At 57.4% G+C, this 13,755-nt stretch overlaps 6 protein-coding genes across 6 annotated transcripts; 2 read left to right on the top strand and 4 right to left on the bottom strand.

Annotated features, from left to right (window-relative positions):
* Positions 1-512: 512 nt before the first annotated feature.
* PHSY_001281 (acetyl-CoA C-acyltransferase) lies at positions 513-2,219 on the top strand (the record flags this gene model as incomplete). The annotated part of the gene is made up of 2 exons (XM_012331913.1): positions 513-910; positions 1,421-2,219. 2 exons carry the CDS (start codon positions 513-515, stop codon positions 2,217-2,219), a joined length of 1,197 nt encoding a protein of 398 aa, XP_012187303.1.
* Positions 2,220-2,367: 148 nt separating this feature from the next.
* Positions 2,368-3,909, bottom strand: PHSY_001280 (heat shock transcription factor; the record flags this gene model as incomplete). The annotated part of the gene is made up of 1 exon (XM_012331912.1): positions 2,368-3,909. The coding sequence occupies one exon, from the start codon at positions 3,907-3,909 to the stop codon at positions 2,368-2,370; it is 1,542 nt and encodes a 513-aa protein (XP_012187302.1).
* Positions 3,910-4,337: 428 nt separating this feature from the next.
* PHSY_001279 (hypothetical protein) lies at positions 4,338-5,810 on the top strand (the record flags this gene model as incomplete). The annotated part of the gene is made up of 2 exons (XM_012331911.1): positions 4,338-5,477; positions 5,553-5,810. 2 exons carry the CDS (start codon positions 4,338-4,340, stop codon positions 5,808-5,810), a joined length of 1,398 nt encoding a protein of 465 aa, XP_012187301.1.
* A 276-nt stretch (positions 5,811-6,086) lies between these two features.
* PHSY_001278 (hypothetical protein) lies at positions 6,087-10,063 on the bottom strand (the record flags this gene model as incomplete). Its single annotated transcript, XM_012331910.1, has 3 exons — positions 6,087-8,015; positions 8,095-8,720; positions 9,976-10,063. The coding sequence occupies 3 exons, from the start codon at positions 10,061-10,063 to the stop codon at positions 6,087-6,089; spliced, it is 2,643 nt and encodes an 880-aa protein (XP_012187300.1).
* A 434-nt stretch (positions 10,064-10,497) lies between these two features.
* Positions 10,498-12,582, bottom strand: PHSY_001277 (hypothetical protein; the record flags this gene model as incomplete). The annotated part of the gene is made up of 1 exon (XM_012331909.1): positions 10,498-12,582. The coding sequence occupies one exon, from the start codon at positions 12,580-12,582 to the stop codon at positions 10,498-10,500; it is 2,085 nt and encodes a 694-aa protein (XP_012187299.1).
* A 66-nt stretch (positions 12,583-12,648) lies between these two features.
* On the bottom strand, positions 12,649-13,411 carry PHSY_001276 (hypothetical protein; the record flags this gene model as incomplete). Its single annotated transcript, XM_012331908.1, has 2 exons — positions 12,649-12,902; positions 13,354-13,411. 2 exons carry the CDS (start codon positions 13,409-13,411, stop codon positions 12,649-12,651), a joined length of 312 nt encoding a protein of 103 aa, XP_012187298.1.
* Positions 13,412-13,755: the final 344 nt, after the last annotated feature.

Raw genomic sequence — 13,755 nt, 5'->3', positions numbered from 1 at the left:
TTTAACGAGCCTATATCCAAAATCTCACATGCCTGAAAATCATTTTCGTAAGCACCAGGCGTCACGGAGCAAGTCCGGCAGGTGTTGGGCTCCAAAAAGCGGAGAGCAACGGGGCTTGAGAGAAATGGGGTGACACTCTCTTTTGAGACGCGTGCGTGCAGCTGTAGAGTGTGAACTGCAGTGCTGCTCAGCCGCGAAAGTCGTACGTTTCTTCCAGAGAGCGACGGCGCAGGCGAGCTAGAAATCGATACTGGACGCTCAACATCGATTGGTCGGTGTGCCTTCCCCCACCCAACACTCGCCACCTCTGCATCTGCCGTTTCCGTCGCTTCCCTCTTGACTTCCAATGCCAGCTTTCTATCAGACCGCCGTCGCACGACTTTCCCAGACAGCTAGAATCATGGTAAGTCTGCCGCTCGTCAGACTCGTATTCCGGCACACCGGTGCAGTTGCAGGTGCTCGATCAGTCCAGTACGGCTGACCCTCTCGGTTCTTCCGGTCTCTGCACGCGAATGAATTCAATGGTGGCACGAACACAGACGCAGATCAACGACGTCTACATCGTCTCCGCCGCCCGAACGCCGATCGGCTCGTTCAACGGTGTGCTCAAGAAGGCCACCGCTCCCGAGCTCGGTGTCGTAGCCGTCAAGGCAGCCATCGAACGTGCCGGTATCAAGCCCGACCAGGTTGAGGAGGTGTACATGGGAAATGTGCTCCAGGGCAACGTCGGTCAGGCTCCCGCTCGTCAGGTGGCGCTCAAATCCGGCTGCCCCGACACCACCGAGGCTACCACCATCAACAAGGTCTGCGCTTCCGGTATGAAGGCCATCTCTCTCGCTGCTCAGAGCATCGCCCTTGGACAGCGTGGTGTCATGGTCGCTGGTGGTATGGAGTCCATGTCGAACGCTCCGTAAGTATCACACAAATCAACAACGTTCCGATCACAAACCCTGTTCAGATTGGCATCGGATCGACTACAAAGCAGGACATATGCTGGGGAGAAAGCGGCGGCCGAGCACCTACGTCGCTGCACTGCAGGCTCGTTTTGGCTCGCTGGACGGAAGAGGCAACAGAAAGGCGCTTCCCTGGCTAGGCCAGGAGCTGGACCGGTACATCCGCATCTTGCCGTGCCGTTCGGGCCAAATACACCTCGCCGCTCTAACATGGCAGCATCTGCGGGGAAAATCGATCTGGCTTTCCGCCCACCTGGCCCGAGACTAATCACTACCTTCGGGCCTTCGCAACATGTTCTGGGGTCGGATTGTGGATGCAGGTATTGGGAGCTGGCGTCAGGGTGAAGCAAGGCTCGGTCGAAAATGGAGCAGGCACTTTGTGACTCTGCGGCTCACGTGCATCTTACCGAAACCTCGTTGCTGACAATGCATTCTCCCCTTATTATCGCTTGCATCTGCGTCAACAGCTACTACCTCCCCCGAGGCAACGCCTACGGTCACGTCCAGGCGACCGATGCCATCGTCAAGGACGGTCTCTTCGATGTCTACAACCAATTCGCCATGGGCAATTGTGCCGAGAACACCGCCAAGAAGCTCTCCATCACGCGCGAGCAACAAGATGCCTTCGCCGTCGAGTCCTACCGTCGATCTGCCGAAGCGTGGAAAGCCAACGCGTTCGCCTCCGAGATCGCACCCGTCACCATCTCCGACAAGAAGGGCGATGTCGTCATCAGCGAAGACGAGGAGTACAAGAACGTCAAGCTCGAAAAGATCCCCTCTCTTCGACCCGTGTTCGACAAGAACGGAACCATCACCGCCGCCAACGCTTCGACCCTCAACGACGGTGCTTCCGCCGTCGTCTTGGCTTCGGAAGCCGAAGTGGCCAAGATGGGTGTCAAGCCTTTGGCAAAGATCGTTGCGTTTGCGGATGCGGCGTGTGCACCGATCGACTTCCCCATCGCCCCTGCTTACGCCATTCCCAAGGCGCTGGAGAGGGCCGGTTTGACAAAGGACGACATCGCACTGTTCGAGATCAACGAGGCTTTCTCGGCTGTCGCATTGGCTAACAACCAGATGCTGGGTTTGGACGCCAGCAAGGTCAACGTGTTGGGTGGTGGTGTTTCCTTGGGACACCCGATTGGAAGTTCGGGCGCCAGGATCGTGGTGACGCTGGCTCATGCGCTGAAGCCTGGTCAGTACGGTTGCGCCGGTGTCTGCAACGGTGGTGGTGGAGCTTCTGCCATCATCATTAAGCGCGAGAACTAGACGACTTGCAAAGGATACTGAAGCCTTTTGAGGGCTGCGTGATACACCATCGTTGTGCCAATGACACACTACAAGAAGGTCAACAAACACAAAGATTTGATCGGTTGGCAACGCAGCGGTGTACGATTTCTGAATGTGATGAAAAACTTTACGTCCATGCAGCAGCCTGATGCCTCAGATTGAGCAAGAAGTTGTTCACCCTCCTCACCTCGCCCACCTCGTTCTTCCAATCGTCCATCTCCTTCTGCCTCTCTTTCGCCTCGACAGTGACCTTCGCCAGCTCGCTCCTCTTTGCAAACACCTCCTTTCTCAGCATTCTCTTCTGCTTTCGTGCGCGCATCAGTTGCGAGATGAGCGTAGTCCTGTTGTCGGTCTTTTCGCTCAAGTTGAGGAAGTTGGAACGAACGCTCTTGCGCAGCGTTTTGAGGGCCAAGAAGGGAGCTTTGGCAGGTTGCTCTTCGATGGCGCTGCGGAGCTCTTCATCGACGATGGACCAGATGATGTCGACGTCGTTGAGGTATTTGGCGGATTTGCGCTTCTTGGTGGAACGGGAGCTGTCCGGATCGTCGGGGTCTTCGGATGCGGAGAATACGAGAGAGAGCGCACGCTTGAGACGTTTCTGCATGTCGCGTTCAGGTCGGGCTGCTCGTGCTGAAGCCAGAGCGGCAGCGTTTCCTCGTTGGCGTTCGAGGGCGGTGCGGTCCATGAGAGTCTCGTCGTCGAGTTCGGAGGGGATCTGTACGAGTGCACGCCGGGGTGGTCGAGCTTGTTGTCGGGCTGCGGCGGCGGTGGCCGCTGCTTGCTTGTACACTCGCTCTTTTCCAGGACTGGCTTGTCGCCGACGTTGACGTTGATCGAGGTTGCGTTGGGCTGCTCGTGCGGCTGGCGAGTTGGGGTCGGAGGCGATGCTGAGGCGGGAGACGCTCGTCCCTCCGATGCTGGGACGCATACGACGGATGGAGGTGTCGACGTGGGAAGAAGAGGCAGCGGGTGAAGGGATCATAGGAAGAGATTCGTCCCCGCCCAGATCCATTCCGCCGGCGTCCCATCCGGTCGACATGTCCATGTCGGCACTACCACCTGCGCTGGCTTCGGCACTAGAGCCGGAGTAGTCTTCGCCGAGCTGACTTCCGAGCTCGTCATCGTGGTCGCCTCTGAGCATCGGATCGATGTTGGAGGACGATAGATGTGACTGCCCTTGTTTTCGGATGCGCGATGCAGCAGGTGTGCTGCTGATGGGACCGGAAGTTCTCGGCTTGGCGGCACGCCGTCCTACACCCATACTACCGGATGCATCGGTGTGAGGCGAGTATGGCACTCCATCGTCGTACACTGGTGGCGGTGAGTATGCGTTCAGAGAGGAGCCGGCATCGAAGGATGTTTCGGAAGCAGCAGCAGCTGCTGCTGCTGCTGCCGCAGCTGCAGCCTTCTGTTTCGGGCCCGAGCCTCTTGGTCGTCCTGGCTTTCGCTTTGTGAGTGATGTATCTGTGGAAGTAGATGCGTCGGCATTACTTCCCGTCATAGCAGGTGCAGCTCGTTTGGCCGGTAGCTTGAACTGGAAATCTCGTTGCATTGCTACAGCCGTTCCTGCACCACGCATACGCTCTTGCCGACGATCAGCGAAGCGGTTCGCTGACGGTCGACCATTGTTGGCAGCGCCGCCGCGCGAGCTCGAGGGTCTGCTGCTCATCTTGTGATCACTGACTGGCTTGAAGTTCGGGTGGAAGAATTCCAGCCATAAATTGGCCCGCAGATTATCGATATGATTGCCAGATTGGTTGTGTGTGATGAGACGCCAGATCGCCAGAACGGAACAGGGATACAAGGAGGGTAGGTGGTGGTGATGGTGGATAGAGGTGTCAAAATCAGCATACACACTCAGGCGCGTCGAACGAGAAGCGAGACGCGTTTCTCTGGAAAAAGTGCACCCTGCAGCGACAGCAGCAACACCACAATCGGCAGAGCCGCGGTGTGGAGTCGCATCTTTGAAAAATCACGCACACAGGCGCTGTCTCTCTTTTGTGGTATCACGGTGGCTGTTTCGGAACAACGCCGACTCTCATACATGACATTCATCTCTTTTCATCTCATCCACAACCACGAACAGATCCAGCCACAATGCCGCCGAAAAGAGTGCAGAGGCCATCCGATGCTGCGCAATGGGACGCTTCCTCGTCCAGCATCCTCCCACGTCCCAAAGGAAGACCACGTCAAGACGCCGCCAACGTCTCGCTCAGTTCAACCGTCGGTGCTCCCACGCCTGCCAAGTCCAGGAACATGGCCGACTACTCTCTCGCATCCACTCTCTCCTCGTCTACTCCCGCTACTGCTCAAAAGAAACGCGGCAGGCCACCAAAACACGCGCTCACCACACCAGGTTCACGCGCACTCACCGCGGCTGACACCAGCATCGCTTCCACATCCTACGGTACAGCTTCAGCTTCCCGACCGCGTGGTCGCCCGCCCAAATCAATCCTTGCCACTCCCAGAAACCGCAGCAACGTCTCGCCTCCTAACAGTGTCTCGTTCTCGGACCAGCCCAAGAAGCGAGGACGCCCACCTAAGAACGCCGCCGACGCATCCACCTCTGTCTCCCAGTCAGCGCCAAAGCGACGAGGTCGACCACCCGGAAGCACAAACAAGCCGAAAGCGGCACAAATAGGCTTGCCAAAGAGCCAGCCGTCCAAGGCGCCACGATACGCAAGGCCGGAGGTCGAAGAGGAATCGGGCTCCGAAGTGTCCCTCGTCGATGGAGCATCCGACGAAGACGATGATGCTTCCGAAGCCGATCCATCACTGTCCGCGGAAGAGGAAGACGACGAGGCTCTGTCATCCGAAGACGAAGCGCGTCAAGCATCGAGCTCGCGCAGAAAGATCAAGCGCAAAGGATGGCCCAGCGAGATCGAAAGGTTGCGCAAATGGCGTCGCTTGAGTGTCGAAGAACGAGAGTGCGTCACCTCGGAAGGAGGCTTGATTTGGAGGACCGCTATCCCGCTGCTCAATTCGATGCCTAAGAACATTCGATCCATGGTGGCGGACAGTTTGACGCGCGCACTCAACAGGATCGATGGTAGACTCGAGACCGGCCTGGTTCCTCCGCTAGCTCGGATACCCCAGGGCAACACTGCGTCGGTCACACGTCGTGATTTGGCCAGCAGCATGTTGTCTTGGCGCTTGGAGGAGGAAGGTTCGCTGTTGCGCGCCGAGAACCCGGAACAGTCGGTCGATCTCATGGGTCTCGGTATGAATGCGGACATCGTAAGTTGCACACCCCTTCCCTTCCCAACCCGAAACCGTCACACTGACATTTCCCTTATCTTTCTCTACCCGTAGCTCGAGTTGGAACAAATGCTGCTTCCAGAAGCAGAACACATCGTCGAGCTCTCCAAAACCCTAACCCACCAATCGGATCATCTCGAACAGTCCTCTGCCCAGATCGCCAAACTCAAACGCGATCGTCGTCTCGTCAAAACTTCGGGTTCCACCGATTACCCTGCCAACCTCGAGGCGAACCAACTGCTCTCGGTCGCAAATCAGAACCATGCGCTCGATCCCACTTTGAGCTCCATGCTGCGCCTGCAACGCGCTTGAACGCATGCCGTACCTCCCATCGCTCCTCTTGTCATTCGTCACAATCCAAAGCCTTGAATTTACCTCTCAACGACGACCGCAACATTCACAAACGCCCTTCATCCCCATCCATGTTTGGTGAAATGACTGTAATTCAAAACCGCTACTGACAAAAGAAAAAATGAAAATGATTGTTCTGGGTTTCAAAGTAAGGGTAGGTCGAGAAGGACGAAAAGGGATCAACATATGCAAATGGATGTGCGCCGAACTCTCGAGAATGCAAGGGGGAAAAGACGATCAACGGTCACCGAAAGGATCTGTGCGACTCTTTGAGCTGCCACTCTCACTGCCATTGCCCGCGGGACCGGGGGGAGGAGTGAGACCCATACCGAGGTGACCGAAGATGAGGTCTTCGTCCAACTGTGTTGAGCGGGCCAGCGCGCGGTGGCTGAAGTTGGGCATCACATTGTAAGCCTGCTGGTGCCACTTGGTCGAGTTGCCGGATGAAGCGGCGAACGAGCGTCCGGCTCCAACCCCTGCCATGTTGCCTCCGAATTCGGACGTTGGCATCGACGAGACCGAGGCGGCGCCCGAAGGCAGAGGAGGCGCATCCGTGAATCCAGCCGACATGGAGGCGACCGAGGGGGCACGCGAGTAGTTGTTGCCGCGAATTGAACCAGCCGGTGTGGCATGGCCGGATCGGGGAGACAAGGCGGGTGCGCGATTCAAGCTGTTCTCGCTCGGCGCAATCGAAGCGCTGCTGGGTCCAGCTGCCGAGGCAGCTGCCGGCGTAGGCTGCTTCTGGATCACTTTGAACGAACGTGACGGCGATGCAGGTGTCTCGGAAGGGCTGCTAAACGGTGGGGATGGAGAAGGGCTGGCTACCGCTGCTGGTGCAGCTGCTGCTGCTGCTGCTGCCGGCGCTGGCTCGGCAACAGCCTGTGGGTAGGGAGCCTGTGTGTAGGGAGGCTTGCTAGTGTTGCCCATGTCCTTGGAAGGGCGCTTGAAACCCCATTTGCTTGTCTTTGCCTTGTTGTCCTTTTCCTTGTTATCTGACGAAGTCTTCTTGGCGGCGGCGGCTGCAGCGGCGGCGGTAGCGCCAGCACCAACAGCAGCAGTCGACGTAGCGGCTCCGCCTCCGGATGGAGACTTCGTCGCGGACTCAATCGACGCGTTTGCTGTTGGATACGTTGCTGGCTGCGAGGCTTTTGATGCGTTCTGCGGTGCAGCGGGGGCATTTGTGGCGGCATAAGACGAAGGAAGCGACGGGACAGGTGGAGGGGACTGCGATGATGGTACATCTTTGAACGACTCGGTCGAAGGGCGTGACTCGGAGACGCGACCGGCCGGCGACGCAGCGCGAGATTGCTCCCGCGATTGTTTGCGAGCAGCGATGGCAGCGGCGCCGATACCAGCACCAGCGGCGGCACCGGCGGCAGCGCCAGATGCACCACCCGTGCCAGAGCCGGACGGGAACTTGGATGGAGCTTGGTTGTTGGCGCTGAACATGGTCGAGGAGCCAGATGCGGCACCCGATGCAGTTGACGTGGTCGGGTCGGCAAAGACGTTCTTAGTCGAGATATCGCGCATCATGGGCGTGTTGGCGTTTTCGGGAGCTGTAGCCAAGGAAGCGGTGGAGTCGTTGTTGGGAGCACGGAAGGCAGCTTCGTCGGCCTCATTGTTGGCGAGACGACTCTGCTGAGCACGCTGCTTCTTCTTCCTCCTCATCAGGCAGAAAGCGAGAAGCCCGAGGGCGAGCAAAGCAATGACACCACCGACCACACCGCCGGCGATGGCACCGGTCGAGGATGAGGACCCCGAGCTGGTGCTGCTGTTGCTGTTGCTGTTGCTATTGCCGTTGCCGTTCGAATTGCCTCCGGAACCAGAGCCAGACGTTCCGGTAGGTGTGCTGGAGGCTGCCGAGGAGGTGGTAATGGTGGTTCCGCATTGGAAGTTGATGGTTTGGGTGACGGGAAGGTAGCTGGGGATGACATTACCACTGTCGTCGAGCAGACGGAAGGTGATTTGCTGCGGGCCAGACTCGGTGAAAGTAGTAAAGAAGGGCGAATAGAACGTGTAGGTGTTTGTATTAGCGTAGACGTCGACAAAGGCGACCTGTGAGATCTCGGTGTTGTTGTTTGGGCCAGGATATACACCGAGGGCAGAGGCAGTGGAGCTCTCGGCAGTGGTGACGGCGAGCGCGAATTGAAGATAAACACACGAGACCTGCGTTACAGTGACGGTGAAGGCATGGGCGAGTTGCGCTTGAGCCAGCAAGGCGGCCAAAAGGCCGACTCTTACATACGAGCGCATGTTGTCCAGAGGAGATGTGATGGTGAGGGTGAGGGTGGCGTCTCGGGTCCGGTATCACTATGGCTTCAGGCAAGTTGGATGTCCACCTCGGTGCGTTCGGTTCAAGCAGCGGAAATGAACGACGATCGGACCACAGAAACTGAACAGCGCCAATGTTGGCGAGATGCGCTGAGGTCGGCGCTGTTGCGCTTGCTGAGTGGCGCGAGCGGAAGATGGTGACGTTCCAGGAGTCGAAGCGATCAGATCGAAACAGCCAAATCGCAGGTGAGGATGTGCTGACGGAGATCGAGATGGTGGGATGACGAGGGCCAGACGAGCAAAGGGCCGTGAGCGTGGGAAGAGAGAGAAGAAGGAAGAGGCAAGACAAACAGGCACACAATTGAGACTCGAGAGCAGCAGCAGCGAGCAGGTCAAGGCGGCATCGACTTTTACACTCAAGAGAGAGAGAGAGAGCGAGTTGACGATCGGAATTGCTGCGACGCAGAGTGTGACACTGCGACACGGTGCTGTGCTGCTCGCGCCCACCTTTGGACCAGCAGGCAACGGTGAGCACGACTGAGGTCCAAAAGGAGTCGCTGCCGCTGCGCTGGTGTGCTCTGATCAGCTTCAGATGCAGCCCTGCGTTCAAGGAAAAAGAAAAACAAGCCCACACGCTGCGTATAATTGGATAGGAGGGGTAGAGCAGCATCACAGCAGTGTGTGGTGTTCGGTTGCTGTGGGTATTTTGACCTCGAACAACCAAAATCAGCTGAACCCTTTGCGCCTCTTGATTGTGCTTGAGCGTAAGGGTTTTCCCAACTTGAGAGCGGAAAGGGGTGCTGCTCAGGGTCACCTTTCCCTGAATGTAGCAAATACAAACTGAGTTCGAAATAAAATCAAATACAACGCAGCTGCCGAACAGCATGCAATTTTCCAGAGCAGGAGCAGCGTGGTCCGTATCGCCCTAGCGAGACACAAAGCTAAATGTGGGAAACGTGCACCGCCTTTCTTCCAAAAATTCATCATCAAAACACGCACACTTCCTTGAGCCCCAACCTAGAGATATCCGAACAGCAGCAGCAGCAGCAGCGCGGAAAAGCGGCAAAGAGCATGAGGCGCTGCAATGCATCACTTACAGCCGAGGGTGACGGGCGATGGCGACCTGCTTTGCCTCCTTTGCGTCTGCTCAAGTGAGCGACCGACCATGTCGAGAAACGAGTTTGCATTGGCAGCGTAGGAAGGTCAACAGCATCACAAGCTTTCGCCGTTCCGGCTCTGTGCTTCTCTTGCCAGCAATACCGTGTCCGCAGGCAGGGGAGTTATTGTTGAAGGTCTGTCTGTATGCAACAGCAGATGCAGAGAGGAACATGGGCTGACTCTTGGCAGAAGGATCGAGCCGTGTTCGCTCATCTGGCCTTGGCTGACTGTTTTCTTTTCGAAAGCTTGGCACATCAACGCTCGGTTTGTGTTCGAAACCTGACCACCAAGCAAAGCACAGTATCGTGCATGTTTCTCAATGCCGGACACAAGGTCGCTTGAGTCAGAAGCAGGCACGCTTCTCGGTCGCCGTGTCCGCGCGATGACGAGCAAGCGAGATGCGACCTGATGCGAGGGCGCCTTCTTGTCCACTGTTCTAAGAATCGACAAAGGCCGGTCTGCGAGGATTCTGTCCTCCATCGATGGCCGGAGCGAGAGTCAAACCGCGGGGGATCACCCACGCATTTCGCAGACGCACCTGCAGCCGTGGAAAATTCCACCCTCGGCTTCCACAAATCTACCACAACAGGGTCTTACGCCAGTCTCTGGGTTGGGCCGTGGCCCTCTATCTGTTTTCTTCGTAGGTTCAGGGTGAAGTCAGGGTTCATTCAGGTGAGATTATCAAGGAAAAACTCACAATTCTGTTCTGCCCAGGGTCCTGCCGTTTTTGCCAGAATCGGCGATGCCTTACAGGTCTTGGCTGACGTCGAGCAGCAGCACGCCATGCGAGTGCAAAGGCGTCCGCGGATTCGCGTGTCTCTGCAGAAGCTTCACATACTGTAGCTGTGTGTGCAAGTCATTAGCCGCGACTTCCTTTCTCCGACTAATGCTCGCTTTTCGAGCATGCGATCGGTGCAGATCTTTGAGTGCGAAGGTATCGAGCATGCATCTTGAGCCGACGAGGGGTGTCCATTCTCTCGATATATACCAAACTGCCACGAGAAGCAACACTGACTCTCCTATCCTGTACTGACAAGCATCGGTTTCACTAGTCAAGCGCCTCTCAGAGGCTGCCGCCGTTCTGGCGACGACATAGACGATGCCTTGCTGGCTGTATTGCGATCGAAATGCTAAAGATACACTGACTTGAACTCACAGCAGATTGTCTTTCGAAAGTCCTTCCTTTCGAGGCTCTTACGCCAGCCATTTCTACGAGCGGTCATCGAAAGAGCTGATCGACATCCACCTCATTCGCTCCTTTCGCACCAGGCTGCGGGATTCTTCTCATAGTCCACTTGCGCAAACCACCTGCCTGCCTCGACTTGGACTTGGAAGCTCCCTTCCACATTTCGGCATCTCCGTCCGTCTTGTGCGATTCCGACGCCGTTTCGGCAGCGACGGATCTGCCGGTGTCCGGAGATGGCAAAGCTTCATTCTCTGAAGCTCGGTAGTAAGCGTCTTGGCCGGTAGAAGCATCGGTAGCTGGCGAGCGTTGGGCCGACAGCAAGGGAGAGCTGCGGAAGACCTTGGTGATCGACTGCGCCGACCTGCTGCGTTCCTTCCAGAAAGACGGTCGTGTGGGCGGCGAAGCCGTCTGCCCTTCGTCCGCTCCAGTCACAGAGTCAGGCACGTGTGGTTGCTCGTTAACGTCGAGCATCTCGACCATCCGACTGCCCGTCCTGTTGACGCTCGATGTGCTTGCGCTGGCCGAGTGCTGACCCAAACGCTTCATCGCTGCACTTGCACGTGGCCGATCTTCCGCTTCCTCGGCAATGGTGGGTGGACCTTTGCCATGCTCATTCGTAGCACCGACGACTCGCAATTGACCCTTGACGGCGCCGGTGTAGGTGTTGTAGGTACCGTCGCTGTTGAACGTCCCGCCGTTGGATGGATCGCTCGATTGGAGCGTGTCGGCGCCTGGCTGAGATGTGAGACGTGGCGACATGGAGCTGTGGGCAGCTGGCAGAGCAGCGCCGGCTGCCATCGACGCGTGCGGTGCAAAAGAGCTTGCGCCCTGCATCATGAGCGGACTCGATGAAGAAATCGATGGTAACCTCGGCGGGATACTGCGCTCTCCGAAGCTACTGTAACCTGCCGACTGCATGGAGTGTTGATCGGCGCTCGCTATCTCGGATGCCGCGACCGAACCAGGAATGGTGTTGAGCGTGGACGGGAAGCCATTAAGGCCGGCAGCGGGTGGTCGACGAGACTGCAAGCTCTCGACCTCATCGTGCGAGTGTGCTGAGGCGGCTCGAGGCATGGCAAGCGCGCTTCCGTGCGAGCCTCTGCGGCTTCGGGCATCGTTGGGTGAAGCGGCGCCCGACCAAACTTGCGATTCTCCGCCGGAACCACTCAAAGACATGCCACGCGTGCGGGCTGCTTCGCTGGCCGCGGTGTACTCGGAGGGCGCCGCACCCATTGGCAGGCTTCGAGGGTCATACGCTTGAGCAGGCGAGCCTGGCATGGTGGTTGCAGCGCTTCCGTTGGTGTAGGCTGCTGCGGCCGATCCTACACCCATGGTTCGAGGATCGACGCCGGAAGGCACGTTTGTGTCGTAGTAGGCGGATCGATGCACGTCAGGATAAGCGCCAGCAAATCCAGTAGTGGCGCTATCGTGACAATTGATGTGATTGCCGTTCATGGGCTGTCCAAAATGGCTGTTGTGGGACTGTGCGAAGGAGGCCGACGAACCCATGACGAAGCTGGGAGCCAGAGAGGTCATCGAAGGCCGATGGGCGTGGTTGGAACGCGCATCAGACGCGAGACCGGCGTTGGGGTGCGATCCACTATGGAAGGATCTCTCGGTGCCGAGCAACGGCAGGGACGAGTTGGCCTCGGTCATGAAGAGCGAGTTGCTGTAGCTGCCCGAAAGGGGTCGCGCCTGTGAGCTCGATGGATTGGGAGGAAGGCCTGCAATGACGGCAGGACCTTTTTCGTCAGTATCGTCTGGGAAAGGATTGGCGGCTTTCCTTTTGGCGTTCGAGCGTCTTCTGTAGAGACAGGCGAGAAGAAGCAGGAGTGCAAGCAAGGCTGCGCCTCCCACCGCACCTCCGACGATGGCTCCGATCGGAGTCGAACCGGCGCGGGAGGTTGGGTCACTGCCGGACGATGAACCAGCCCCATTTGCGGAAGTTGAGGAGCTCGAAGGATCGCTGGAGGTGGGAATGGAGGAGCCGGCGCTAGCGCTGCTTGTGGGCGATCCGGTCAACGAAGAGAGATCGGAAGCCGCAATGGTCGAGGTAACGACGACAACAGACTGGCTTGCCGTCGTCGTGACTGCCACGGTCACCACGGTGGCCGACATGACGGGCGAGTCGCGAGCTTGTGGCACTGTGTAGTGTCACGATCTTCTAACGACAGCCTTGACCTGTCAATCGTACGTCGCAGCGCTGGAGCGATTGATCGAAATGTGATTTGGCGAGGAAGTGGTTCTGCGGAAGCGACAATCGAGGTGGCAGGCGTCTTTGGTGCTGTCCATGTGTTCACAGGCCTGTCGAAGGCCGCGCCGGCGGCGATAGCTGGTACGAACGGCGACGATGATCGCGGCAAGGCACGATGAATGGGGGAGATATGTGAAGTCAAGAAAAGTCTGGAGGAGGTGCGTGTTTGCAGCTTGAACGCAGACTAAAGAGGAGAGGAGATATGCAAGCTGGCTGCGGCACTAGAATGAATCACCCACAGTGCGGGGCAGAGGACCAGGATCGACCAAAGAGTGGCCAGGTTGCGGCGAGAAGCCCGAACGATGAGCACCTTCACTGTAGACGTCACGTTGTAACAAAGCAGAGCAGAAGAAATCGAGTTTGAACGCCGTTGATGCATGAAGCGCGTCTTCGGCTGAAGCGAGGCACAATCCACCACACGAGTTGTTCCTCGAACGCCGTCGGCCTCCCTCGTCGGACAGTATCTCGACCAGGTGATTCTATCAATGCTCATCGCCTGCCTATGACAGAAGTCACAGAGATGCATGGTATCGCGTTGCCTGTCCATGAAAAGCACAGACGACCACTTGATGCTGTTTAACGAGCCCACGATGCTTTCTCCGTTGGCCATAGGTGTGGTAGCATATCATCCATACCTTGAGCGTAACGCCGTCTGTGCACAGAGGTTCCTGCTTCACTGCTCTCCTCATCCATCGGTGCTAGCGAAACGGAGGTGAACAACCGCTGGAGGATGACGATATGCCACCAACCAACCGAGGAGAGCAAGCCACACGCCGCAGATCAGTCAGGGTTGGCGGCAATTTCAATCGCCGCAAGTCCGACAGCGAGCTGCCGGCGTTTTATTTTTTATTGAATATGGGAAAAGAGGGGGCTTGCCTGCAGAGACCCTGGATTCAGAAAAGCGGAGTCCGGTAGATGTAGGCGTCGAAAGGTGGTCTCGATTGGTATAACAAAGCAAACATCATCGATGCTGAAGTCCGACAACGGGTCACGGATGCAAGTCGTTCGACAAGTCGCTGACAGCAAGATCGAGGCGG

This window comes from Pseudozyma hubeiensis (genome assembly GCF_000403515.1).
Source record: "Pseudozyma hubeiensis SY62 DNA, scaffold: PHS15, whole genome shotgun sequence".
Classification (NCBI taxonomy): domain Eukaryota; kingdom Fungi; phylum Basidiomycota; class Ustilaginomycetes; order Ustilaginales; family Ustilaginaceae; genus Pseudozyma; species Pseudozyma hubeiensis.
Note: the sequence above shows the minus strand (reverse complement) of the source record. Positions and strands in the feature narration are given on the sequence as shown.